This window comes from Macrosteles quadrilineatus, unplaced genomic scaffold (genome assembly GCF_028750875.1).
Source record: "Macrosteles quadrilineatus isolate MER2022 unplaced genomic scaffold, UCM_ALF_1.0 Scaffold_4__1_contigs__length_99947679, whole genome shotgun sequence".
Taxonomy (NCBI): domain Eukaryota; kingdom Metazoa; phylum Arthropoda; class Insecta; order Hemiptera; family Cicadellidae; genus Macrosteles; species Macrosteles quadrilineatus.
In genome coordinates, this window is record NW_026542597.1 from 31,191,417 (window position 1) to 31,215,805 (window position 24,389).

General features: G+C 38.1%; 1 protein-coding gene across 8 annotated transcripts in view; it reads left to right on the forward strand.

Annotated features, from left to right (window-relative positions):
* The window catches only part of LOC128991505 (polyhomeotic-proximal chromatin protein-like), a 52,225-nt gene that overhangs the window by 22,125 nt on the left and 5,711 nt on the right, over positions 1–24,389 (forward strand). For 2 of the 8 annotated variants that reach the window (XM_054414434.1, XM_054414435.1), the window contains exons 2-18: positions 7,135–7,307; positions 7,899–8,078; positions 8,642–8,720; positions 10,354–10,515; positions 10,809–10,927; positions 12,067–12,271; positions 13,253–13,380; positions 15,011–15,133; positions 15,497–15,725; positions 17,218–17,328; positions 19,463–19,602; positions 20,301–20,422; positions 21,072–21,262; positions 21,524–21,792; positions 22,326–22,617; positions 23,122–23,235; positions 23,398–23,518. In XM_054414434.1, coding sequence (XP_054270409.1) covers positions 7,218–7,307; positions 7,899–8,078; positions 8,642–8,720; positions 10,354–10,515; positions 10,809–10,927; positions 12,067–12,271; positions 13,253–13,380; positions 15,011–15,133; positions 15,497–15,725; positions 17,218–17,328; positions 19,463–19,602; positions 20,301–20,422; positions 21,072–21,262; positions 21,524–21,792; positions 22,326–22,617; positions 23,122–23,235; positions 23,398–23,518 — 2,675 coding nt within the window. In that variant the 5' untranslated portion in view covers positions 7,135–7,217. The remainder of the gene's footprint in view (positions 1–7,134; positions 7,308–7,898; positions 8,079–8,641; positions 8,721–10,353; positions 10,516–10,808; positions 10,928–12,066; positions 12,272–13,252; positions 13,381–15,010; positions 15,134–15,496; positions 15,726–17,217; positions 17,329–19,462; positions 19,603–20,300; positions 20,423–21,071; positions 21,263–21,523; positions 21,793–22,325; positions 22,618–23,121; positions 23,236–23,397; positions 23,519–24,389) is intronic. The other 6 variants (XM_054414438.1, XM_054414437.1, XM_054414436.1 and 3 more) reach the window with 6 other exon arrangements.

The following is a 24,389-nucleotide window of genomic DNA, read 5'->3' on the forward strand; positions in this document are numbered from 1 at the left end:
TATCGACCAGCTCCGCCGACTCCGAGTGTAGGAAGGTCAGGACAGGAGTTGGAGAGAGTCCAGAGCCCCCGCGCCGCTCTCGCCACTTTTTGCTTATGTTAGTTCCATTTTGGAATCCGGTTAGTGGGACGGCCCTAGTTCACACAAAAAGTCTGTTTGTTTACCGCCGCGCTTTATTTTTATATTATTTTCGTTACTCAGTTCCCTTTTCTTGTTTGGCACTACGTAACTAAAACTTTGATTCGTAGCAGCTTCCAGAATTTGATCCATAATTTTTATGAATCGATGTGGAAAGAATTCTTTTTATTGACGTTTATGAAGAATTTCAACACTCAGGTTTCTCTACCGCTTGTAGATTATAGCTCACTAGCTTGATTAGCCTGTTAAACAGTTGTAATTAGTAGAGTGCAACCAGGATACACACTCGCTTTAAATTTGTGAGATAATTGATTTTAATAGGCTATATTGATCGTACACTGATTTAATAGTATACAGTGATAAAGGCTATACCAATACCAGTGGGCGTCTCAAAGATCAAAACCGGCGAGCGTCTCAAAGATAAAAACCGGCGAGCGCCTCAAAAATCGGGACCGGTGAGCGTCCAAAAAATCGGAACCGGTGAGCGTCTCAAAGATAAAAACCGTCAAGTGATCAAAGATAGAATCCGCTGATCGTCCGTCAAGTGATCAAAGATAGAATCCGCTGATCGTAGAAAACCGGAACGTATGAAAGCTTGGTACTGTATACTGGTACATACATTACAGTAGCTTTGAGACACTATTTTTTTGTGCTTTTCGGCGCAGCGCGGCTGGGTGGCGAGTTTTTTGTGTACGTGAGAAGGGTCGGGAGAAAGTGGACACCAAACGCCCGCTATAGAGTGTTGTAAACAATTCTTGAATAGATCTTGTCGAGTGGACTACCAAAAGGGCCTTGGACTGGCTGAAACGTTCAAAACAAGAGTTTGCTTGGTAAAATAAACATGGTTGAAACAAGTAGTTACCAGTGCTATCGCTGATTGACTTTCAATATGCGAACGCTTCGGGGGTTTACTTGAAATCAAGATTAGAGTATAAAAATGTTAGTACAAACGAACAAACCGAATCCTATCATCAAGGGCCATCCGTAATCATCTCGGTTCAGTTTTGAAACGTCAAAACTGTTTTGACTCTTATTAGGATCGGAATGGCCTTATTATGAGGCGAACACTAACCATTTAACTATTGTTCCAGGCTAATATTTAGTAATATGTTGTAAGCTACGAGTTGTTTTTATCTTGACTCCATCATTTTTTAATCGTTTTTAACTTATGGCAACTATACGTAGACTGAGCAATAGTGTGAATATCACTTAACACTCTGATTGAAAAAAATGTACAGTTGTTGATGTCGGTGTTGCATAAAATGCGCATGCATCTATCCTTTTGAGACTAATCGCGAATATTGTGTCCAACAGTTGGGCGAGTTTCGTGGCTTTCCAAAACCATTCGCACAGCAAAGTATCAACAGCGTAACGAAGCCCCGTCGTGAGTGGCCACCGCAAAACCACGCGGCTTTCCAAACTGGTCAATACTGTCTACCGTGGTTTCGCGTAACCATAGGTCGCTGAAGCTTTTGTGCTTTTAGTGACATTACATAAAAAATGTGGATATTGTTGAACATAAAATACATTTTTAAATCAATAACGTGTCGGTATATTTATGCCTTTTAAAGTTAATCTAGCATAAACAGTAAGTCGCCCCACTGTTAAATATTTTTACCAATACTGTAACTAAAACAAACACTGTACTTGTCAATAAACTTAATAAAGTTTGTCTACTCTTTATTCTGTAATTAATCCTGCACTTTGATTTCTATAATTATTTTTGGATGGGATTGTTCACACGAACAAAGTTCACGAGTTTAAGTTTATGGTAAAGGAGGAGACTTTTATAGAAATTTTTCGTTTTGCAAAGTAACAGAAAACTCGGTTTATAATTACTTCTGAATTTATTACATACAACAATGTGTAGGCCTACATATAAGATAAAATGAGTCATTTTTAACAAAGCCAAATTGGAATTTCAGTCGACTTTAATGATCGTGAATTGGGATGGAATCGATCCCCGTATTATCTAAACCGTCAATAGAACCTTATAAAATCAAACCGACGTAGGCCTATGTTTGCTGGGAGGATCATGGGGTGGATTCTGGATTGTGCATGTTTCGTTCTGCCACTTATCGTCTCATATTGCGGTGTGGAGGGGTTCAAACCGAGCCGCTCTGTTTTGATTTACTCTTTATATTTAATATTGCTCCGTCGTGTGGTACAAGTTTGTTTGGAGATGGTGATTGCAGCAGGGGTTTTTGTCGTGTATTTTGGTAGGAAAGCGCTCGAATCATTCAGCAAACCGTGCGTATATTTTATTTTTCATATAATTTATTTTATTTAGATTATTTTCCATTTGGGTTGATGAAATGGCTGTTGAATAGGTTTGTAGCTGGAAAATACGGTTGTTTGTCTCCTATTTCCTATGACTAGCTCACCCAGAGCTTCATTGCTCAAATCAGACATTAGTTCGTCGATTCATAAACATCACTAAACACCTTTTACGTACAAAACATTAAACTTTTACTTTTTACATTTACCTTTTTAATTTTTACAACTTTTACTTTTCATGTATGAAACATTGAATCGCACCTAATTTGCTTAAAAGCAAGGCCTGGCCCTAACCGAATGAGCCGTAGGTCACTCGTTACCATCCGACTATTTAATTTTACTTGTTATAGTCTATATTTATTTATAAGCCTGCAAAGAGGTAACAGCCCCATAAGCCCAAAGTAATGCTTAAAAGTGTTACTGTAATGCTTTTTTGGATAACCAAACTGGACTAGAGTTGTTGGATCGTTGTTGGATGACGTTGATCGAACACAAACTGAACGCCGTTGTCATATCATGTGCTCGCTGAGTAGACTTATTATTTGATTTGTTTTTAATAGTTTGCTCCTATCATCACGAATTTGTATTCACACCAGCACAGCTGAGGTTATGGATCATACAATTTTATCCGGATTAAGTGAACTTAGATGGAACAAAAACAGACGTATAATGGAGATATAGGTGGTTGACTTGGTTGTCTGTGTGTAAGCAATACGAAACAATATTTTTTTTCAAGTTCAATTAACTAGGTACCGTCAGAAGTCAGTCGAGTTGGAAGTAATATTTGTCGGTTGTGTGGGCGGATTGTTGGGGCGTTGGTGTGCAGGGAAGATTCTAGCGAAGACCGGCGAATAAATAAGGGTGGAATTGCACATTGTCTTTGCCGGGTCATTAAATAAATTGTTTACCTGTCTCTCTCCCCACAGTTTCTACCTGCCTCTCCACAATATCAGCGGTTGAATCTGCATTTTGCCGATAATCACTCTAGAGATCGATTCATTGTGAGGGCAAACAATTTAGCGCGGTTAGCTTTGTGCTATATTGTTTATTGAAATTTACTGTGTAAAAATTGGTCTAATTACTTAGTTAGTAGTGAGTAATAAGTTATTGGATAACAACTACGTTGTACAAACTACAACTATAATACAATTAATTTATCCAAAACTTAATTGGTGCAAACCGTTTGGTTTTTGGTTAAGCTAAGTTTGTCTATCGATAGACTTCGAGACGTTTATGTTCAATAGTACGGTTAAGGCCGGGGCCACACTTGTAATTTTCAACCAGCGAGACTGTTTTTCCGTTTTCACGTGCGGCGCACGTGAAACAGTTTGCCCGTGGCCACACTCGTCTTACGAGATAGGTTTTTCGGGCAAACCAGCGAGACTGATAGAGTATGCCACACTGGCAATAAAAATCGTCCGTGTACGTGATACGCACTCCCCCCCTTCCACGCTCTCTGTACAGGTTAAAACTAGAAACGTCCGTGGAAAAAGTTCAGCGAGATAAGATGAGTGTGTTCACTCCCATAAGCCGCAATGCCCCGCGACTAGTTTTACGTGCAACGCCCGTGGGATGTTAGTAGAGAATACACGTGCAATTCCGTTTGTCAGTCTCGCTGGTAAAACCAGTGAGACTGACAAACGCGTTCACGGACGTTTTTACTCTAGTGTGGCCTGCCCCATATACCGTAATGTATCTCTCAAACCCACGGGTAACGCCCGTGGAAAAAAATCAGCGAGATAAGATGAGTGTGGCCCCGGCCTTAAGTCGGATATCAAAGTTTCGCTGATTAAGATACGTTTAATAAACTGTGTTTAACTACGAATAAAATGTTTGCCAGCTCCGGCGACTATAGTGCAACATATTTCATATGTAGAGATATTAAACTTTCTTACCTGAAACACTATACCTCTGGCTCTAGCACACGGAAAGTTGGCTCGAGTCGCGCCTCTGGTGTGTTTGGAGAGCGTTTTGAAGAGCCATGATTTGTATATTGATCGTGTATTCTGAGCAATAACTTGCTTCCGTTGCCTGAAAACTCGTTCCAAGCTATGGTTTGTGTACATGACAACGTGTTTCAGCTTCGTTTTTTAACACGAAAACACGTGTTTCAGAGCGTACTGTTGCCAACGCGTTTCAGAACAACGAATCGCGCATCCTTGCTTTATGCTGGACCTGTTACCCATGTAATCGCTAAATTACCACGCAGAGCCACCAATGTTAGTGACATTCCCCCAGCAGTAGGCCTACACTACAGACTACAGACTGTTGTGTTGCCAGCTGACGTTTCCCCGGCCTCTCCCTAATGGATGGCTGCGAGGGTCGCTCGCTAATCTGCCGACGCCCCGCGAGCGGGCGATACGTTATTGATTTGGCTCTTCAGCTCTGAAACTCTCGAGCGTTGGGGCTTAGGCTTTGTCCTCGTATCCCACAATAGGCGACGTCCAAGACAACTGGGGTGACGTTGGAAATAGGAACAGTAGTTTATATACCTATATTGGAGTAGTTGTAGTATTTACTAATTTAACGTCCAAAAATGGTTTGCTTATTTGTTAATCGAGTTTGTGTGTGTCAGTGCGTGGAGTTTCCCAACTTAATGATAGTTTGAAGTATGGTAATAATCTTATTATATTATTATCCTTGCTTGGAGCCATAAATACAGTAGTAATTAACCGCTCTCAAGCATCTGTAGGTTCCGAACCATCGGGCTGTAAACAGCCGAACACGTAACCTTGTGTGACCACATCTGTCACGCTCTCTAACTATAGCCTTTCCTATGATATTGTCAAGCGCGGAGTAATTGATGCGAAGTCAATACCTCGTTGATGTTAACTTACAAATTATTGTGTGTTTCTGTTCTATTTTGTCGTGGTTTTAGAATAGTTTTCCGTGATGTCAACATCTTGATACTCTTCGTGTACACATTGTTTTCGGTCGTATCTATCAGACATTATGATTAAACACATGTTATCGTACTCGGTTAGGTGGAATAACGACAGCAGTTACTTTGTAAAACACACAAGTTGTTTGGGTTATTGACTATTGTGAGATGGAAGGTATTTTGATATAGATTGGAGACGGGGACAGGTGATGCTGGATAGCCGTTGCCGTTTATTGATGAATCCTACGAAATTTCACCGATGAGCACATGACAACCAAACATAAAATTGACACACTCTGAATTGATTCGTACATTACAGTATCCTAGTTTTCCTTTAGCTATGTAATGGATTGTGCCGGGATCTATGCTATTTTGACTGAGTTAGTGAAAACGTACGCAGATTCAAGGTGCTTCCATTGGTTTACTATCGGATTGTCTCAATATATTTGGAGAGATTTAAAGCCTTGGATTTAAAGTGTGTTTACATTTTGGACACCAACTGGTAAATGCAATGAGGGCAAATCATTTACCTATCCAACCAGACACTAGGAACCTTTCCTTACTTTTTAAACTGTAATAAAAAATTCCACATAATTTTTATAATCAACAAAAGTAAATTTCAAGAGTGTGTATAGTGTATAGTGTCGTAGTTAAGTGTCGGCAGTCAACGACCTGCGTTCATTCATTTTGCCAGGATTTCTTTGTACTATCCTCGGAGGAGTTTCTAACTGCTCAGAAGTCCGTTAGACGTTTCCTAATAAAAAATCCGTAACAAGACGCTCCAACCACGTAATCGGATGAGGCCAATCAGCAGACTGATGAAGGTGGTTCTCCCGCGGCCGCGACTCCTCGTCGTGGCGGAGTGAGAGAGAAAACACCACAATCAGATGTAGTATCTCTCTCTTGCACTCCTCTCTCTCCCTCTTCCTCCCGCGGCGAGGGGCCCGTCACAGCCGAGGACGGCCGAAGTTGGCCGACGTTGTTGCAATGAGGGGAGTGCGAGGGGATACGCGGATCATTATAACTGCATCCCCCCTGGTAATCATTGTCATCAGCTTGTTTTATGCACCCCCTCCTCTACCACGATCATTACCCCCCTCCCCCCGCCATCATGTAGTGTCGAACACGAACTAGTAACCCATTTATCTTCGAGTTCCAATCAGAATTGGCCCAAGTGAAGTGGCTGTGCTACTTTGTACTTAATGTGTAATTCAATACACAGAAACTTGTATGGGATTGCTGTGTTGTGATATATGATAACAGTGTGCACATAAACCTTTCGGCTATGGACGGTGGCCAAACCAAAACAAATATGAGAAGTTTGTTGGAAGTTGAATAAAATCAATAGATTTGGGGAAATGAATAATGACCTTTTTTGACAGTTTACAGTCAGTAATCAACACTCTTAATTAGTTTGTTTTTAATTTACGGAATAAGATATGCTTTTAAAGCATATACATATGTCAAACGAATACAACAATTTGAAAACAACAATTTTTCATGGAGCTTATCTTATCAGCCACCATACCAATTAATCTGGCCATCTGATAAAAGGTTAGGTTGTAACAAGACCAGGACTGTTCCTAATAAAAATTTAAACACATTGCTAATGGATAGACAAACCCCAAAGACAAATTAAATAGACTAGTAACAAGTTGCTGTATACAAAGATTCTGCCCGTAAAATTATGTTAGTTTATAGCTCAGATCTTTTGATAATTAACTATGTTGATAAATTAATTACTCTGGATTATTATGTTCCTAATATTTCATAGTGATTCAATTAGTAAAAAATCAAAATTTGATTGTTTAAATTATACCAAATTTTCTTTGTTTTAGGTCCCTAAAAGACAGAAAAAATGACTGCCAACTAAAGTGTCAGAGATCCAAGTCTTCCATTTAGCATACAACAGAGAGACAGAATGAACGACATGAGCGATGCCAACAAACAACAACAACAGAACCAGCAACAACAACAGTTGCAGCAGCAGCAAAATGATCACCAGCAGCAGGTGATTATTTTGATAAACTATTAAGTATTTTGACAGAAAGATTTACATGAAACAGTGCTGTTGGCACTCGATAGTCTGATACTTGATATTCTAACAAACATTATATTCCAACATTATATTTTTTAAATAATGCTTTTTTAATGGGCCAAATTTAACCCACAAATGTATAAGATTATAAAAATATTGTTATAATTTAATTTTTATTAATTTTCTAAATTAACTTTCTGTGACTAATGTTCTCAGTGGTGCCACAATCTCCCTGTAAATGTTAAATTATCAACAGGTCTGTATTGAGTTTGTTTTATTTCATTTGTCTATTATATATTGTATGCAGACCACATAGTAGTATGCATAATTTTTTTAACAGTTCTGTAGATTTCCCCAAAAAATATTTTTGGTATCATTTCCTTCTTTTGTTTGCATACCTTTTAAATAGCAATTGGATTGTGTCTTAAAACTTACCCATCGGTTGATAAGGATTGGGATTTTTTTCTACTGTGGTTTACCAATGGAGAGATATTTGTGTATTATTATCTAAACATGGTAGGGAAAGATGTAGCAATTAGTAATCCTTTCATTGTTGTTTGGCAGCAACAACAGCAGCAGCAACAGCAACAACAGCAGCAACAACAACAGCAGCAACAGGTGATGCAGCAACAACATGACAACATGATGCAACAGGGGGGCCAACAACAAGGGGTCACTCCTTCTGCACTGATAGTCAACACTGCCAACATTCAACAACAACAGCAACAACTGCAGGTACAGCAGGTATGAACACCTGACAAACACTTTTTAAATTCCAGAATTGAGAATATTATGAATCTCTAGATTCTTTGTTATGAAAGATTTATTTAAGCTTCTCACTACTGTATTTAGTGATTGGGGAGCGAGATGGTGTAGTGGTAGTGTGTGTGGAACTTTGGTCCCTGAGGTCTGGGTTCAAATCCCACCAATCACCTTTAGCTCTGCTTGTTCTGGGTTAGAGCTAGCTTCGCAGGATGTGAATGAAGTTGGGACATAAAAAGAGAAAAAACCATGATGATTAAAAACGTTCCCAGGATAGAAAAAAATCATTGCATACAAAATTATATTTTTGATAGTGAGGTAGTCAAACTCCAGATAAAATTGTACTTAATTAACATTTGAAGTTGACAACGGTCTGACTAAATACAAAATCACCCTCCAGTGAGATTTTGACTAGTCATGGAAAAAAAATTCATCAGTCAGTTTATATACATTTTGTCTTGGTACCTAACATTCAATGATCAAAGGATTTTTCTGTCACAGGAGAAATGTCATTACAGTATATCAGTCCAATGTGTGTGTTTCAGAATAATCAGCAGCAGTTGCAGCAACTACAGCAGCAGATGCAGCAAGTGCCTCAGTCTCAGGGGAACACAATGCAGCTGGGTGAGTTGCAACTAACTACCTGGAACATGCTGTAGACACATTTGGTCACTTAGGAACTTGGAATGTGGAACCAAAACTTTGAACTGAAAAAGTCCAAACCACCCTTCTTTTGGATATTTTACTTGCTGTGATGTTTTAACAAAATAATTGTTGTGCAATTAGTGATGTGGGCCGGGTAAATACCCAGTGGGTAGGTAAATATAAATTGGGTTTTTACCCGGGTATTTACCCCAGGCCCGGGTAAATACCCAAAAACTGGGTATTTATAATTTTTATTAAAGTTAGAGAAGATTGAGATGTTTTTTTGCAATTATTACCCTGTAAGGATAGTAAAATGATAATAAAATATGTTAAACAAAATTTTATATGGTCACTACTAGCATTTTACTTCTGGGTATAATCGCCATAAATATCCAGGTCTGAGCATAGAGCATAATCGGCATAAATACTCTGGTCGCATGGTTGTACTGGTCCTGACTACTTATGATTTTTTAATTTCTATGATAGATAGATGAATTTATTTTATTGAAAGTGAAAAAAAATAATTTGCAAAGTAATAATTATTATTTAGAAAGACAGGAAAATTTTACCTACCAGTCCCTAGTCCCTTGTCCCGTTAATATGAAAACAATACTAACCTTCAGATGTTAGTACCAAATGAATGGATTCTTTTTATACCACACATTGTACATGTAGAACTCTAAAAAATAATGATTGAAACACATTAGGTTTAGTACGGACCCAATAATGCCAGCTAACCAGTTTGTGAAATTGTTATATTTGGCTATGATACTCAGGGGATTAGGAACTTTATCGGAACTCAACTCACCCTTCCGGACCCGCTCACCGTTGATAAAAAAGTTGACTTACCTACTGTCACAGTCCCACAAATATGCATTTTTTTGGATTTTGAGTTAAAAAAAATTGTTTTTTTTATATATTTGAGTTCTACACAAAATTCCAAAAATAATGAGTCCTTACCCGATGTTGATACTTAATATCTACGATCTGAAAGTCGGTGACTATTCAGAGTAATTGTACTACTTTCAGATCGTAGTTATTATGTATCCACGTCATGTTTGGGTTTATTATTTTTGGAATTCCATTTAGAACTCAAATTTATAAAGAACAATTTATTTTAACTTAAAATAAAAAGTTACAGATCTGTGAGACTGTGAAAGTCGGTAAGTCACTGTTTGTCTCCTGCCAGCCCGACGAACGGGTTGAGAGGGTGAGTTGAGTTCCGAGAAGGTTCCTAATCCTCTGGGTATCATAGCCAAACGGACAGACTATACTGCAAATGTACAAAACAACCTATTTATTTGTAAGATGAAATATATTGTCATTCAAACCATCTAAAGTACAAACCAAACAGATCCAAACAACGTCCGTGTTGTAGTATCATTACCCACTAAAACAAAAATAAACTAAACTAAAATTGGTCAGCAGATCAGCTTCTCTGAGCTACTTGCACTCAACAGATGGCTGTTGTAGTGACAGAAAGATGTTAACATACTGGGGAAATAATGTATATTATTTTTACACACCAGTAAAATTAATAACCCTGATAGAAGAGTAAGATAAATGCACTAAAGTGGTGATTTGTGAATCACATCACTGTTGTTGGTTGCAGGATCCATTTCTTTGCAGCAGGGAGGGCAGACGACGCTGACACAAGCACCACTCAATCAGCTGACCCAGGGCAGTGGTACCAACACGCTGACTACCATGCAAGCACCTCTGGGCACCATGGCACTGCCTGGCAACATGCAGCAAATACACACACCTCAGTCTGGTAAACATACTCTCTTGTATATAGGTTGTAATGATGAACCTGGTGTCTCATGTTCATCAGTCCATCATTCTACGACTTAATCTGTCAGATGAGCGACATAAATCAAATACACATGGTGTATCTGACTTAAATTGACTTTGAGCCTAGTTTTCTATCTTTCCATTCCTAAGAAATTATTCCCAAGTTATTTTCATTAAGAGAATGTATTACTTTCAAAATGTTCAAATACATATTTACAACGTTGCTTTCTATACAAAGTTTATCCGATGTTAATTGACATTTGATGTTGTCAGGCACAACAACAATCACCACAATGTCCACACTGCAGCATGGGCAACATCCAATACAAGCCCAGACCCCGGCCCCGCAGCAGGGTCAGATACAGCAGGTCAGCGACTGGGCCAGTGGTCGGGTATGTGCATGAGCATGTCATTTCATACATAGTTCTTGATAGAAATTTTCTGGAATGTGTTTAGTACTGTAAAGAAACATTTTGTGTTGCTTTTAGGTTTCTACTTTAATATGAAATGTAATATTTAAATTCAGACAGGCTAAACAAAAATTAAGGATTATGTTAGGGTAGTCTAAATTGATGCTTACGACTAGCAGTATACTGTGATGATGTTAGTTTGTGATGAAAGTGATAAAAACCTATTGTTATTACTTTTTTGGGAGGTTTGCTTATGTAGCTATTTATTTGCATGTCTTGTAGAAATCATGTTGGTTTATAGTCAACTCCTTTTCCCTCAAAATTGAGAAATGAAATATTGTTTTTATTTATAGTTTTCGGTGAATGTAATTTTAATTTGTAGTTAATGATTATTTGTAAATGTAGGAACTTCGGAATTAATGTAGGTCTAATCACGATCGGGAACTTTTGTTTGAATTTAGTTGCAATAATTGTAAATGAAATGTGGTAGGCCCACTTTAATGGTTTTATTGCTTTTTGGTTTGTATTTTTGCTTGCTAATACTTTTTATGTTTAGTTTAAATTACCTAACAGTGTTCTGATCTTTGAAATTGTCAAAATTATTTATTATTGGGGGTTCTGTATGTTAACAAATTTAGTTGGGACATAGTTTTTCTTTTACATGTTAAATACACACAAACCCATGAAAAATAGATTTATATTAATTTGTCATGATTGACACACTTTTGCAGAAAAAGAAACATTTATTGATCATCACATTAATGATTTGGATTTGTTAATAATGATGGCTTCATAACATAACTTGTTATGGTTGTGGTTTATACATCGTGAACATCTCCCATGTTTGTGGAAACATTATTATCATCCATCCCAATCGCAGTGGAAGCGTGAATCCTTGATGGTGTAATCTTTGCAGACACAATTCACAATTGTGGTAATATCAACAAAGCTCCGTTTACTTCAATTTTCTAACTTAGTGCTTGATCACTCAAGCTTTTAGCCTAGACTCGGCTCCAAAATCCCTAGACTTTCTTGCTCACCTGAACCTCTCCACATTTACGACTTAGCTATGTTGGTTCAGTGATCAGTATTGGTAGGTCTAACCTGTGTTTGTTTTGCAGGTGCAGGTTATTCAGCAGCCATATCTTCCGCAGATGTACAGCACGCAGGGTGGCCAACTACTCATGCCGGGCAACATAGCTCTACACCCGGCTGGCATGAACCCTGGGGGCTCCATCCAGGTTATAGCCGCTGGAAAACCTTTCCAGCCCAACCAACTGGCCTCTCACATGATCACACAGGGCAAGCTCACCCAGGGACAGCCTAGTGAGTAGAAGCAGCTATATTCAAGGGGTTCCCACTCCCAGAAAACTACCTGATGTTTCAGTTGGGCTATGGCGGGTTTCACTTTTTAGAATCCACATTGCATGTGTGATCAAGCTATGAGGCGATTCACCTTGATTAAAAAGACTTTGATCTTAGAAATAATATTGATATTAGCTAGTGATATTACTGGGGCAAAATCAAGTGGTGTTACATCAAGTGTGCAAAATTAGTGAACTACAATAATGTGCTGAAAAAAAGACTACTGCAATAACATCTGTATGTACTGAATAATGCTAGAAGATGAACAGGTAGCCTTGTTTGCTTACTAAACTATGAACAAAACTATGTGTGAACCATATGTAAACAATGTTGTATTCTATTGGAGCAAATGAGCCACTTTGAGAGTGTGCTACTGTTAAAATAAAATTTCCTTCCTTAGTTTTTCTTACAGAGATAGTTGATCTGACACAAACTACGTCATAATTTACAGTAAGTTTTAAGCTGATTTTCATTGTAGGGATTTCTAGTTCAATACATAGTCAAAGGTTATACCATTGAATTTTGAATACTGAAGTAGACCTCCATTCTTCGTACTGACCTGCTGTCGCCTTTTTTTTACTGTAAAAAACACAGTTGAATCAGCCATTCGTACATGTGTAAAATTAGATTCCAGCCATCTTTTTTTACTAAGATAGGATGTGACATAAATGATGCGAAAGGTAACAATCATGCCATCTGTTTATCTGGTTGAAAAATTGGCCTATTCAATAGAAATCAGGAATTTACATCAGCATACTCTGTTGATGACTCATTTAAACCTTTTTTCATTAAAAAACAACAACCTTTACATGGGGATGAAATATATAGTTGTATCAGTTGTTTAAGGTTATACTAAGATGCTTTTCAGATTCAAACGTGTTAGAGGGATAGTGTACTGTATAGCATTGATGAGTTGTTGTGATGCCAATGTGTGTGTTTCAGCATCGTTCCCGTCTTACGCCACCATCCCCACCACCACCAACCAGACGCTGCTCATCAGTCAGGTTGCCCTGGGTAGTAGTCAGCCCAACATCCTGCCTGCCCACTCCAACAAGCAGGACATGCAAAAGGTCAGTAGCTTGTAATAATACTAACGCTACTGTAGTGAAATTATTTCTTTTCACTCATGGACTAGGGGCAACTTTTTTTTAACAGGTCATATTTTATAGATGATTTTTTTATGATGGGTTTGGACTGTTCTCTTACTAAAATCTAAAAATGCCAAAACCTATAAAACAAAATTTAAAAAATAAATATAAATTCTGCTCTGTAAATTAGTACCATATTAAGTCAAAATACAGTAACAGTGTTGTGGTAATTTATTATGCACCTTTTGGGGGACTCTAATTTTTTGGTGGGCTGACTGCAAGCTCAATACCCAAATTAAAAATATTTAAATCATGAAACACTTGTGGGATAGGCGAGACTTTTAGACTTATTATAAGTACTACTGTAAAATGAAGAAATTAAATATAACAGAATAATGTAATTGGTTCAAAAGTTAAGAGTAAAATGTGTTTAGAGAAGAATGAAGACCTAAAATTAATATTAGACGCTATGGTCATTTTGCTATTATTACAATAATTTATTTGTGAGGGATTTCTTATATGAGAAATATTTTTACAAAAATTTATTTTCCCCCAACAATTTTTAATAATTGTAATAAAATTGTATATTGTTAAGTTGATGTATATAATAGCTATACATGTTAAGCATGTTTTGCTCACGATGGTATGGGCTGCTAAATAAACGCTTTCAATGTTTGGTGTGTTGCCTGTTTTAAGCTTGGGATTTTATGTCATAACACCATTAATTTAATTGCTATGCTTTTTTGTAGTGATGGGCCGATTCCAAAATGGTTTGATCCTCACGCTTAAATGGTCACTTGATTCTTGGTTGCAGTTCCGATTCCAAACCAAAGAACGATATACAATAAATAAAAACAAAGAGGCTATACAGTTTCAATTTAATCACCAAAGAAAGACCATGACCAAAGTTCAAAAAACCTTGCTTGCTGATGATTGTCATATACAACTAAAGACATAGATTTCCATATCAGTTCGGCAATCTCTTGTTCATAGTTCATACTGCCATCCACATGTAAATTTCTCCCAACTTTGGTTACTACCTCAAGTGAGACTCATGAACTAACGCAGCCGGCCTACAAACTTGCACAATTTTATACAGTATGTCTAAACAATTAACTTTATTCATGTCCATGAACTGGTGATGGACTTCAGTTGACGCCTTAGACCAAAGAAATCTAGTCTCAAAATGTGATTTATACTTTGTGAGTGCTACATTTCTTTTCATTGTTTTCCACCTACAACAGTGATTCCATCAAGAAATTTTGATTTCGCAAATTTGTAAGATGTCTTCAGCGATCTTGATAGTATGAGGGTTGTCTGTGAATCCTTTGAGCAATTGTTGGGAACAAGCAAGCTAGCTCAAAAACGAAGGAAGCCATGTTCTTTACTACGTCGACTTTTAATCCAGCTGGGTTCCTACCACTACGCGACTTTTAGCCTCGTCACGATTACACAGCAATTGCAACATAAATAATCATGATTTCATTGTGATCGTGGGAGTTTCCATTATTAATATCATATCTAAAGTTAGGATCTAGGAAGTATGAATCGGCCCATCCCTAGTTTTTTGTGTCGGGGTAGTGTGAGTGTAGTGTGGCGCATGTGTTATCAGATGAAAGGTGTCAATGTGGTGGCTGGAGGTCAGTTGAAAACATCAGAGTCAGGAGCGCTGGCCACTCAAGGCCAGTTACACTCTGGTGTCATAGGCCAGGGACAGCAGATATTGCCAATACAGGTACACTAAACGTTAACACTAACCTCAGTAAGGAGATAGTATCTGATCACTTTGAATACCAAATTTTGTGTTTAAATGTATGTTTAGCTATAATGTTAATAGATGTTAATACGTGTACGGTACTTCAAGTTCGGTAAAATTCAGCCTATAAATTATATGCTGAGGGCGTGGCTCAAGTTAAACCCCTTTAGTCTTTCAGAAAACTAACCTGCGCTTATATACTAATTAAAGTAAAAGTTCTCCTTACACTCACTCAACTGCTTCACGTCTAATGTACAGTGGCTGTAGAGGTGAGTGGTGGGTGTAGCATGCGTGAGTGTGGCACGGTAGAGTAGCTACAGTGTGTTTGTGTAATGTACGCAGTATGCGACGTGCCAGGGCGGCCGCACCGTGCAGCAGAATACACCGCAGCCGATGCAGTTCTCTCCGTGGCAGTTCAACACAGGCCTGCCGCAGGGCATCGCGTGGGCTACACCACAGCCTCTGCTCACTACGCAGAACCCCATCTTCATCCGAGGCGCTACACAGCAGGACGGCACCACGCCCATGTTTATACAGAGTCCTCCGCCACAGTCCATACACACGCAGCATGGTCAGTCACTATCACAGTTCTTCAATTCCCTCTAAATCGCCAATTAATTTGATATAATTGACAACATGATGCTACTAAAGATTTAGCTTGAAGTAATATGTAAAACTGTTCCGGGCTAGAGCTCATGTCCTAAGATTTGAAGGTGGGACGGCTTATTGTCAATTGAATTGAAAGCTATTGTACTTTAGAAATCAATAAATCACACATTCACGTGCCTTATATAATGTAGGTTACCAAAATTACTGTTTAGATACATTTTAGATTTATCACCAAAAAATTCTGTTCTAACAAAAAAAAGGTCTAAGATATGAAAGTTAAAAAAAGTATTGTCTGAATTTATTAGAGGTAGCTAATTTAGACAATTTCTTTTGAATTTTAGTTTAGTTTACAAGTCAGAACTTGTGTCTATTACAAATACAGGATAACTGGAACTTGATATTAAACAAATTTCATTTCCTTACCCACTATTGCATCATACCTTGATGTATTAAAAAAATCTATTAGTAAATAAAAAGAAAACAAACCTAATATCATTTTCAACCAAACAATCAAAAGTCAAACTCGAGCCAAATATTTTCTTAAAATCAGATAGAATAGATCAAGTGGGCCTAACTAAATTTCTTGGTTTAATCATTGATGAAAATCTCTCATGGGATGATCACATCAATCACCTAGTAAACAAATTATCTTCTGGTATCTATGCTCTGAGACAGATGTCCAGAGTCTGTGATTTGGAAACTTTAAAAATTATTTATTATTCATTAGTTCAATCCCACATTTCATACGGAATCACAGTCTATGGTGGAACAACAAAATCAAATCTTGATAAAGTACTTAAACAGCAAAAAAGAGCAATTCGCACTATTATGAAATTACGGAAAACCATCTCAGTGAAGAATCTTTTTCGTAAATTGGACATTTTAACTGTGTATAATTTATATATTCTTGAAACCATAATCTTTTTGAAACAAAGGGAACTAACAACACCCTCCAATCCCGGGCATAACTATAATACTAGGTTAAAAATTAGATTGCCTCAGCATAAATTAGAATATTATACCAAGAAAACCACCTATGCAGGATTGAAATTTTTACAATATTTACCAATAAAAATCCGGCAGGAGACAAATTTCAAAAAATTCAAAAAACTTTTAAAAGATTTCTTAGTAAAAAATCCTTTTTATTCATTACAAGAATTTGTAGATAAAACAAAATATTTCATTTGAATTTCCATTTATTTTTCATAATGGACATTTGCGTAGATCTATGTTTTAATGTGTATGATTTGTATATAGATTTTGACTCTATTCAGATACATGTATGTTTCATATATGTTATATATTGAATAAAGACTATTTGAATCTTGAATCTTGAATCTATTCAGGGTACTGAACGGTAGCATATCATTATAGTGCAGCTGCACTGCCATTATCAAATAACCTATTAAGGTTTATCATGTTCAAATGAGTTTTGTCACTATTGATGTACACAGGTGGAGTACAGGGAGGGTTGCCTAATCTGACTCAGATCGCAGTCAGCGGCAACACAACTTCTGTGGTGGGGGCTAAGCCTCGCAACTCATCAGACAACATACAACCTAAAGGTAAAGATGCATGGCAACACAGCATACATTTTTCTTCATCTGAATATGTTAGGAACAGTTATACAGCTGTGGTAAAAACAGTTTGAAAAAATGAAGTATTTTGACTGTAAGACAATGGTTCTTTTTATTAAGAATGGCATTGGAGTAAAATTACTGTAAAAGAGATTTCAAGTAAAATTACCTCACTAAACTAAAGTTTAATTCATGGTCTCAGTTGGAATCAATTTAACTTTAACCTTTGACTATTAATAGTCAATGCTCTAACAAAAAACATGATTCTATGTTTAGAATACCTAATTTTTAATACATCATAATTTTCATAATTTATAGCGTCCACTGACATCAAATCTATACTGGTAACCCAGACAAATTTTGAAGAATTTACTGCACTATGTTAAAATATGTAAATAAACATGTAAATATGTAAAATAAATAAAATGGATCAGGAAAATGGTTTTGATTGATTGATTGTGTGAGGGTGGACTCAAGGTCCAAGCACGTCAACCGAAGCTTATTGTGCATCCCACTTGCCACTAACTGGGTAAGCCTATACCTGTGTCCCTAACTAGGTGCAGGAGCTTTTGCCCAATGTTAGCGTCTGGTTCATCACCTGGCTGCTTTAGACCAAACAGAGCCCTTCTCCTAGCCCGTAGTCCATCGCAGTCCAGAATGATGTGTTTAGCAGTCGCATCGGACTGATTACAAAGTCGACACTCCTGCTTGTCATTGACAATTCCTAGAGTGTGGAGATATTTCCTGAAATGGCTGTGTCCAGTGATAAGAGCAAGTACCTGCTTGACCTGCCCTCTCCCCAGCTTTAGCAGCCAGCGAGTGAAGGGGGTGCTAGGTTCTGAGAGCAGTTTTTTTCCAAGTGATTGTCCAGGATAATTACGCCAACGCTCAAGGTGTTGTCCCCTGGACCATTTGTTTATTACATGTTTAGCGGCCGCTTTCCTGATGCCACAAAATGGCTCTGGTCCAAAGAGTGGCATGCTCGCACCTTTTTTTGCCAGCTTGTCTGCACTCTCGTTGCCGCCAATGCCTACATGGCCTGGGACCCAGCCGAGAGTTACAGAGTTCTGTGATGCAAGTCTGCAGAGGGTGTTGAAACACTCCCAGACCAGTTTTGAGGTGACTTCATTTGAGTCAAGAGCTTTGAGAGCAGCCTGACAATCAGATAAAATCACTATCCTTTTGTCTTGGTACCGTCTGGCTAGTCCTAGGTTGGCACAAGCCAAGATGCCATAGATTTCTGCCTGGAAGATGGTACAGTATTGTCCCAGACTTCCTGATAGTTCTGTTCTGGGTGATCGACAGTAAACCCCAAAACCAGATTTTCCATCGATTAGGGAGCCGTCTGTGTACCAGACGAAGCTCTCCATATCTTGGAGGTGCCCTTCCTGATGTTTCCACTCATCTCTGGAGCGGAATTCAACATTAAAGGGTTTGGTGAAAACTGCTTCCTTGCTTAGGAAGTCCGAGGTCATGTCAAGCACAGGACACTCAGCCAAAGTCTTAGCAATGGCGCAGTGGCCTGCCCCTGACAGGCCTTCCCTCCACAGATTTGAAACCCTCAGACGGTAAGCCGCCTTGAGGGCCTCAGATCTGATGAAGATATCCAGTGGTAGCAGCCCAAGAGCGACTTCTAGAGTAGCTGATGGACTGCTCCTGAAGGCTCCAGTGGCCTGTAGCGTGCCGAGCCTTTGCATGCTTTCTAGCTTGGCTATGACAGTTATCTGATTCACCTTTGTCCACCAGACTAGGACAAATGGTTTTAGTATTAGTTATAGTTTAAGATTAAGACGCATTCATGTACACATTGTTGTATGTCTGAATAAAGATTTATTTGTCTTGACTTGACTTGACAAAAAGTATGTTTTTAGCCCTGACTGCTCTAAAATTTGAGGAGTTGGGACCAGTAGTCTAGAACGTAGTCAGTCAGCACTTGAAATTGGTCGCTCCGAAAAGATAAGTTTAGATGTAACTCGGAAATATGAGCACTCAGAATTAATGTATCTCTGTATAACAGTTTACTTGGCTATATAGGCCCAGTCTATGAATTTTCACAATTTGTTGTACTTGAAATTAATCCCAACCCCACCTCTTTAGTTAAGTATCGAGTTGATGTTGACAGGTAGTCAGCCAGGAGTCCGCCAACTGAGTAACATCCTGCCTAGCAACCAGCCAGCCATCCGACCTGCCTCATCAGTGTCTACTCAGACAGCTGTCAACCAACACATCACCCAGGCGCAGATGCAGAATCAGAAAGCACAGGTACTGTCCTCCGGTTAAACTTAGGAATCGAGTTTTGAAGCAATTGGTTGGCAACACAATTCATACACCATTGGATTTTGTGACACTTGAAACTTTGATAGTGTTCCAACTATACAAGATTAAATTTCAAAAGTTTTAAAGTACACTTCTTGAAAATTTGCATCTGCTGTAATTTTAAGTATTTACTGTGGTCACAAAGATAGTTGTAGTCCACCTATTATGGATTTAAAATAATTTTAAAATCAAAATCCTTTTATTCTATTGTTTGAATACTGTGTGCACAGTTTGAGAACAGGATAAATAAATCAATTTTTCTGTAATTTCTTGGAGTTGGACATTTGAAATTATTATCATTTCTTGAGTATAAAATGAAGGCATTAAAGAAATATTCTATTCAATTATGAAAATTCTGTGGTACACATTTTGAGAATAAGACTAAGAAACTAGGCTATTCCAAGAGTTCTTTGAGATGACATTTTTGAACCGATATAATATTCGTTTTGGGGGGAATGAGCACTAGGTTAGAGATTAAGGAAGAACTGAATCCAAGAAAAGAATTTCAGATAGATAACAGCACACAACAAGTTTAGAGCACAAATGATTTGATAAGGAATTAGAGGCTTAGTACCAAAATTAATTGTGTGAAAAATTGATTGAAACTCTGCAAAATGTTAAGGGTTTTTTTCTTTGATACGCAGGCCAAGATGAGAGCTAAGCCGATGATCCGTGCTGGGGTGGGGGGACAGAAAGCAGATGCGGCCAACCAGACAAAGCCTCAGACCATGGGTAGTCCTCAGCATCAGCAACTGCAGTCCAACAAGTGAGTAGGCATAGGCCTATCCAGCTATAAAACATAGGGATTGGAGTTAGCTAGCTCCACTCAGAAAATTAAATCAACAACAAGTCACACAGCGCTGATATTTTGCCCTAGTATAAGAGTAGATTGATGGCCAATATCTAATCAATCCAATGATTACTATATCAAAAACTCTATCGAGAGTCCTATATGAAGGAGTGTCAGTTTTCAGCTGTGTAGCTTGTGTATCTATAAGCCCTTGCACTCTTGGTATTGTCTCTGACATTTCGCTTCAATCTACTCTCTGAAGATGTCTCGAGACAAAATATCAGTGTTATGTTTTGTGATATTTATGAGTGTATATTTTAGTCTCTGTACTGTAAATTTCTCAAGTAAGTCAGCAAAACCATTTTCAAATAATTCGTAAAATTATCTATTTCTCTATTTGACTCACTTTTTTAGGGACAAGCTATTTTTATCCGTTAAAAAATGTTTAAAACAAATTGATTAATCATACACAAAACTTTTTGTGAAAATGTCATCTAATAAAATGAGTTTTAGCTTGATTGAACCTTATTTTATCTTAACTCATCATAGAGGTACTGGGTAGTGTACCTCCTAACTGAGTATATACTGGCCATTACCTAAGTACATGAGCATATGTGTGATTCAGGATGATTCTGACAAGTGCTGGCACGATTGTGGCTAGTCCTCAACAGATGACTCAGGAACAGATGAAACAACAACAGCAGCAGATGCAGCAACAGAAGCTGCCTCAGCAACAACAACTGGTCATGTCTCCTCAGCAGATCACCACTTACCAGCAACAACAGTTAATTCAGCCCAAACCTCCACCTATCATAGGTAGGCCAACTGCAACTACAATCAGGGTTCACGGAAGTAATTACATTGACCTGCATTTTGTTTATTAGACACCAAATTAATATTCTATCCATAATTTTTTAGTTTGTTGGCTTCTCTTTATTTTAAAGTGAAACTTTTCTAAGTTGGTTTCATAACTATCTTTTGAGTTAAAGAAACCACAAGATCAGATAATTATATTAGTGCTTAACAAAATTGTTGAATGAATTCAAAACGATGTTAATTATTAAACTTTGCTTACAGGTATGGCTGTTACCTTGCAACACCAACAACAGATGCAACATCAACAGATGGTCCAGCAACAAATGGTTCAACAACAACAGCAGCAGCAGCAACAACAACAACAGCAGCAGCAGCAACAGCAACAACAGCAGCAGCAACAACAACAGCAAGCACAACAGCAACAGTTGGTTGCTCAACAACAAGCTCAAGCTCAGGCTCAGGCTCAAGCCCAAGCCCAAGCCCAAGCTCAAGTTCAGCAGGCATTATCTCAGCAGCCTCAGCCTATTCAGGTACAATTTACAGTTTAGATGAGAGGTGCATTGCTAACTTAAAGTATATATATATTGAGGAATGGAGTACTGAAAGTTGTGGGAGTACATCAAGGATAGAGTACAGCAAATATGTTGTTAATCTGCTATTGCTCTAATGATTATAGTGTGGGACTTCTGATCTGATGGAATGGGGACCCAGCGAGTCAACAACAGTGGTTGATTAATTGATTGAGTAGTTTGAAGCTTAGCTTAAGATGCAGGTCCAGACTCACTTATGAAACAGAATAAAAATATAGCTCTCTTGGACATGAAGAGACAGTTAATCAATCATTGAGATGGAGATGCTACCTACGTGTGTATTTTAATAAACTCCTTGATAATAAATACATCGTCATAAGTACTTTCATCAGTACATCATTAGTGCCATAAGTACATTGTTCCCTTTGGGAAGATATCAGAGAATCCCATACACTAAACATCCTTAAAATCTACATTTCCATAGCACAAAAGAAAGATGGATAGTTTTTTATTAATAAGCAATTGTTATTCAGATGGTGGAGAGGCCGGTGATGACAGTGACGTCGATGCCCCCTGCCCCCACGCTGGCTCCTCCCCCCGCCAAGGAGGATGACAAGACGGGGGATGGTGCAGGGGAGGTAGCTGCTGTAGACACACACACTGAGGTTGTGGCGGGGGTGACAGATCAGGCGGCGCTAGAGCAGACGACGGCCAAGACAGATGCCCCGCCTACAGAGGAGCCTGCTAGAGAGAGGGATCTACCCAAGGCTCTAGTCAAACCTCAGGTCCTGACACATGTTATCGAGGGATTCGTCATACAAGAAGGTACAAACAATCATTTTTCTCACATATTTGTATAGGCACAGAATCTGATGACATTTTTTAAGCAAATTCTTGGTGAGTTTATGTTATTTAAATGAGTTGCAGACATTTTCTATTACAAGTAAAAGGTTTTCCCGTGAAATGTGATTATTAGCTCTGTGTGGTTTTTCTTTGTATAATTTCCACCTTGGGTTAAATTTATGTAGGCCTACTAATCTTGTTAGGTTAAGATACTTTCACTCCTCAGAACAGGATCAGAGGCCGGATTCTTAAACTTTGAACTCTACTAATCCTAATGAAATGTTCTTTCAATTTTTTTTTTAATTTGTTAAAAAACTACTTGTTATCCCTTTTACAGAACTGTGTTTTAAATTTAGTAAATAACTTTGTGGGGACAAAGTTTATAGTAAGATCTATGCAATATTGCTAAAGTCTTAGAGTTTTGCAATTAAATAATTGCATTGAAGTATGAAATAAATGAATTTACAAAGGATGTTTTATTTGTAGCGGCAGAACCGTTCCCGACCAACAGGAGCAACTCTCTACTGTCTGAGCTGGCGCAAGTGGCTCGCTCGGAGAAGGAGATCAGAACCAAACTGATGTCTGCAGACGAGCCTCCGTGTGAGTACTGTAACGTTAATATATCATTATGTTACATTGGTGGCTTGTATTGATTGTTAACTAGTTTTCTCTGTGTGCTTATAGAGAATTAATTCACAGTTTGATTAATATCTTTGAACTCCATCTTGGCCAGCTTTTGATGTGAGATTTGAATGATTACAGTAAAAAAACAAGCTTTGGAGGGAGCCAAGTCTGACTCGGACAAATGTGAGAACTGCGGAAAGACTGACGTGAAACTAAAACTGAAGAAGGGGAAACGCTTCTGCACAGTTGCCTGCAAAAGGTAGGCCTAGAGCTCTGACAAAAGTAGCACTATTTAATAATTAAATAAATAATTAATTAAATAAGTATTTTAATATAATTATTACTGTATTTATTATCCAATCTGTTCATAATGCAGAGTCTGACAACGTTTTATAGTATCAATGATGTGTGCTTTGAGGAAAATATAATTGATAATGATTACAAAAAATATATTTTGGTTTTAGACAATGTGCTCTTGTACTTTACATACTTTGAAACCAAAGAAAGTGATTTAACTCAAGTTTTATCAAATATTTCAGTATTAGGATTTTTAGGTAGGGTAAGAAGTTTACCTGAATGGTATTGTGTCAAACTGACACAAGAAACCCTAAACTTTATACTGTATACACAAGATAAGTGAATATTTCACTGTCATTTAAAGAATTTTCAACTAAGGAAGAGTTTTCAATTTTTAGCTCTTCCTTAGTTGAAAGTGCTGTCGTAATAGAGAAAAACTCTAATGTTAGTACAGTAGACTCTCAGTAATCCGGCAGATATAGGACCGCCATACTGCCGGATTACTGGAATGATATCAATAAAAACACTTAAAATGCAACTAAACACGTCTCCGAAGATCGCGCAATCGGAACCCCTTGTTGCCGCGATCGCGCATGACGACGATGACGTTTCCGTGACGGCGGGAGGCAATGATAACGTCTATACGTCTGCAGGAGATGTTCGTGATTTTGCAGGGATCGCGCATGATGACAATGATTTTCCGTGACCGCGGGAGATGTTCATGATTTTGCCGCGATCGCGCATGATGACGATGATTTTCCGTGACCGCGGGAGATGTTGATGATTTTGCCGCGATCGTGCATGACGACGATGACGTTTCCGTGACCGCGGGA